This window comes from Dendroctonus ponderosae, unplaced genomic scaffold (genome assembly GCF_020466585.1).
Source record: "Dendroctonus ponderosae isolate FM_Combo_2020 unplaced genomic scaffold, Dpon_F_20191213v2 Dpon_F_20191213_5, whole genome shotgun sequence".
Taxonomy (NCBI): domain Eukaryota; kingdom Metazoa; phylum Arthropoda; class Insecta; order Coleoptera; family Curculionidae; genus Dendroctonus; species Dendroctonus ponderosae.
Genome location: NW_026018715.1, coordinates 12,667,308 through 12,671,777, shown reverse-complemented (window position 1 = coordinate 12,671,777; position 4,470 = coordinate 12,667,308). Strand labels below are relative to the sequence as shown.

The 4,470-nt window shown below is 39.4% G+C and overlaps 1 protein-coding gene across 1 annotated transcript in view; it reads right to left on the bottom strand.

The window, feature by feature from the left end:
• Positions 1-684: 684 nt before the first annotated feature.
• The window catches only part of LOC109545598, a 6,764-nt gene continuing 2,978 nt past the window's right edge, over positions 685-4,470 (bottom strand). Inside the window, exons 7-16 of the mRNA XM_048666751.1 lie at positions 3,904-4,392; positions 3,607-3,849; positions 3,389-3,548; positions 2,954-3,338; positions 2,626-2,894; positions 2,099-2,275; positions 1,747-2,042; positions 1,578-1,701; positions 1,326-1,524; positions 685-1,272 (exon numbers count right to left, since the gene is read on the bottom strand). Coding sequence (XP_048522708.1) covers positions 864-1,272; positions 1,326-1,524; positions 1,578-1,701; positions 1,747-2,042; positions 2,099-2,275; positions 2,626-2,894; positions 2,954-3,338; positions 3,389-3,548; positions 3,607-3,849; positions 3,904-4,392 — 2,751 coding nt within the window. The 3' untranslated portion in view covers positions 685-863. The remainder of the gene's footprint in view (positions 1,273-1,325; positions 1,525-1,577; positions 1,702-1,746; positions 2,043-2,098; positions 2,276-2,625; positions 2,895-2,953; positions 3,339-3,388; positions 3,549-3,606; positions 3,850-3,903; positions 4,393-4,470) is intronic.

Sequence of the window (4,470 nt, the reverse complement as noted above, 5' to 3'; positions counted from 1 at the left end):
GAATCCGCCCTTGGTAAAAATATTCCTCTTCGCTTTAATTATTACATACATACTGTGGAGCAAATCTAAATTAGCCAATCTGTTGTGCGGGTTATTCGATTTTGTTGCGGCGTTTCGAAAACCTTGCAACATTTTCATTAAAATGTCCCTGCAATCTTCTATAGTAAAATTTGAAAATCTTATCCGAATATTACCAAACACCCTGTAGTACAACTTTAATAAAACGCTGTTTTATTTGTTAAGGGTTAGCTATTGCAGAGTACAGAAGATTTATTGTTAGATACTTTTGCTGTTTTTTGTTGTTGTTGTTGTTTTACGTTCGTTGTATCCAGCCAAAGAGGACTTGTTATTTGTATCTTTGTTCCAATTAATTATTAGGTAATAATGACACATTTTACTATTTTTCTGAAGTGTTTTGCTTCAAATTTGTTCAATTAAAACGTCGACTTCTACTAAGGAAAATCAGTTTTAAGGAAAATGTGCGGTGAAAACACTACTAACAACCTATCCATAATACATAAGATTTCTTAGGTGTAATTGTGGATTTAGAGACCAAACTGTATGCGTGAAAGTTGCAATCCAATGGCATATTAATGTGTAGCTTCCGCTTTAGGACTTAACGAAGTAGACATTGAAATAAACTGTTGGAAATTAATACAAAATAACTGAAATTGTTTGTTTTTCCCCCATCATTAGACTATATTTGACATGACGTTTATTAAGATTTCGCAGCTGAATAAAACCCAGTAAAAACATCGAATTTCTGTAAACATGCCCTGGTAGCGGATAACATGAAAATTATACAACATTTACAGAAAATTCAATAAATTCTCCGCTGTAGATCATGGAATAAAAAATACTAATTAACTCAAAACGCTTTCTGTGGCGGTATAAGCAATAAACGGATACTCCTTGATCAGGCCAGTTGCCTCCAATATTCTATACAAAGTTAATGGAAAAGCGGGGAAATAGTTCAAAACGCAATTTTTCAACTCGTTCAAACTCTCTTCATCCAAGATCTGGGTCTCGTAGAACTGCTTGATGAATTTCAAAAAACCCACCACAGTATCGTCGCTTTGAAACTTGATTTTTGGGAACTTGCGCCGCGCGATGCTCACCCAGTGGCCTTTGATTTGTTCTTTGGTCGACGTTTCGTCGATTGCACTGTGAAGATGGCTCGTACTCACCGCCAAAGGAACCCCGTTTGTCGATATGCCCGAACAATTCAGTATAAAACGCCACCTTCTATCGTTGCTCCAAAATAATACGTGCCTGAAATTGCATAACGTTATTTGGGTTTTACACTGCTTTGAAGGCGTAAATACGATAAAACTTGAGTCATCTGCGGCCGGTCGTTGGGTTCATACATCAACATCCAAGATACGAGATCGGCAAATATTTGATTTTGCGTATCCCTGGAAGAAGGGTGCCTGAAGGTGGCTTTTTCCAGGTTTTTGAGAATCATGCTGATTTCGTGCCCAAATGGATGCACTCCGTATGATACAATGAAATAAATCAGCATTCCTGAAAGTTTCTGTTGCTATAACCCAAAGAGAATTCGTCGCGTTCTCATATACCAGCCACTTGGATATCGGAAGCTAAAGAACAGTTCATTTTCGACGTTGCTTTATACGCTTTGTAGCATTCTTGGGAAAACCAAATTAGGGAGGTCTCGGGGGCTTCGATTAGCTTGAACAGTGTCTTGAAAAAATGCGTGTTTAATGCTCAATTCTGCAAGTTTAAAACCTTATTGATTCCGAACTCCGCCAAGCGAACCACTCCATGAATATCCACGAAAATGTTCGAAGGCTTCAGGTTTCCATGAACGATCGGTTCGGGTTGATGGTGCAAAAACGCCAGTCCTGTAAGGAATTGTCGCACAATTTCCATTGGACTCAGATCGTAGACGTCCTTTTCCGGACTGTCCTTTAGCAGTTGCACATACTGTCCAATATTGTATTCGCAAAGCGGAGTTGCTATTATCAAGTCGCTTTCCTCGAAGGTACAGACGAAGTAGTGGAGTATATTCTTGTGTCTTAGCCCTGCAACATTACGCGGAAGTTTGTTCTGTTGGGTGTTAAAAATGCGCGGAAGTTACCCAAAAGGGGTTTTACCACCGTTTTTAAAATGTTGCTGACGCAATGTTTGCTAGGGATTTTCTTCACCGCCAAAGGCTGATTGTTTGCGCCCAATCCTAAAGTGACTATATTGAAGTTTCCGCCCTGGGAAATTACGTGATTTCTATCGGGGTTTTTGCATAATTTCACGTCACTTCCTGCAAAATTTGACTGATTTTAGTCATTGTGTACGATGGAAAAATTGTTTTTTGATTGAATCATTTGATGAATTATTTTATTTACTGTGTTTTGCTCGCGCAGGTTTTGATTCAATAAATGCGGCCCCATATTGTGTTTTCAAATGTGAATAGGCAAAAAACAGCTTATTTTTGTTTGTTTTCTCAAAAATTAAGGAAAAAGGCAACACAAAAAAGCTGGCGTTTGAAGTCGGCTACTTTATGCTATATCTCTTCATTGAAAAACGCCAATCAACCTTTGTTGAACGAAGAAGAAAATTGGAGTTAGTTTGGGTTAGACTGCATAGAAAAACTCAAATGGGGAAAAATACCTAGCAGTAGCTGATTCTGCTTCATAATGTGCAACTGTTGAATTTTTTCTATCCACCGGCTCCCTTCCAGCTCTTTTAGTTGCTCACTTTCCGCCTGTTTTGTCAATATTTTCGTAACCCGCTCCGAAATTTTTGCTTCCACTTTACTCTTCACTAGTTCATCCTCTTCCTGAATCAACTCCTCGAATGAATTCATCAGATGATAGGCGCCTTCCATCGTTTTGGCATTTGCCTGCAGCTCCTTTCTCCTATTTTTCGGCCTGCGCGGGCTGTAAATCACACATGAAATAAACGAAAAAAACGAATAGTCAGTGACTGCTGGGCCTGCCTTAAGCCACTCATTTCTTTGGCGTATAAATTGGGTGAAGCACTTTCGAGAACAGTGGCCACTCCGTCCACTACAGTAATTTTAATATCTTCTCGTAAATCTTCGAATCCATTAAGCACATTCTCCACGTAGATGAGAAATGAAGATTCAGCTTCAGATGAGAATGTGGTGTATTGGATTTTCACTTGCTCCAACGCACATACGTCCGAAAGAAGAGTTTTCCCATTGATTGAATGATGAATTAAGGTGGATTCCAGTTGATAAATATTTCTAAGGGCTTCTGAAAGGTTGGAATGCGCTAGGGAGAAGATGGAGCTGATCAAATGGTGGAAATTGGCTTGAAGCTCGGAAATCGCGTGTTTTTCTAGATAGTTGGATTTTTTCCCTACAATGAATGGTTGAAGGCCACAAATTTCGGGTGTTTGCCACCTTTACCAATTTTGCTCAAGTCCAATCCTGCCTTGGTTCTGGCTAAGATAATTTCCAGTAATTCTTTGAAATATTCATCTACAACCTGCAGAGCTGCATCCAAAGCTATAGCGTTTGCGGTATTGTCGTAATTAACTGATATGTTCTTCATGTACTGAACTGCGGCCTAAAACAAACACGAGAAACTGCAGATTTGTTTGGGTAAACCCACACTTGATTAGTACTTTGAGCTTCTTTTTGTCGACTCTCATGCTATCCCCAAAGCTAGACCAGTCATTGAATGGGAGCTTGTAGATCTTTGACTTCCACTCTGGAAATGTGGGGATGAAGCAGGTTTCCTCTTTTTCCTGCATATCGTGCTGAGTTTGCAGAAACTGCTTCAATGAGGTTGATATGGGGTTTTGTTGCTCTTCGTTGCTGTAGGAGCTAGTTGGACATTCGAGGTCGTCGGTCATTAACATGTCGATCTATTAAGAAAATCGTGAAGATTGTAATTTGCTCGGGTAAATCGCGCTGCTCACCATTTGCCCATTTTCCTCCACTTCTTTGGCTACATGAACGTCGAACATTGATAAAGAGTTGTCATTTTCTAGTTCTATTTGGTAAAATTTGCGATCGTTCTTTGAGAAGAATGACAGTGATTCTGGTGTTTCATCAGATTCTTTCACCGCCAAAGTTTCCTCTTTTCTCACATTAAACAGCTTAATTCGGCTCGTTAGCGAATTTATATCAGGAGCAAATTCCGCACTATTGCACACGTTTTCCTTCAGCTGGTTCGAGAAAATTTGCCCGTTTTTCAGCGACAAGCGTTCAGCAATTTCCATGTTCTTTATTTTCGTTAGTTTGGCTTTCAGCACTCGGCTGCGTCGTTTCGATTTTTTTATGTTGAAGAACGGTTCATTTTTTCTTTCACCTGGTGTTTTGCCTTCGGTCGAAACTCTCGAAGTGCGTTCAACATTCCCATCGAGGCTCCCAATCAGTTTTCTTAGTTTTTTCAATTGTTTTCTCATCTGAAATTAGTTAGACAGGATGTCTGGAAATTGGGATGCAATGTTTTAACCGATTTTTCCACCAGAAAATGTTTTTTT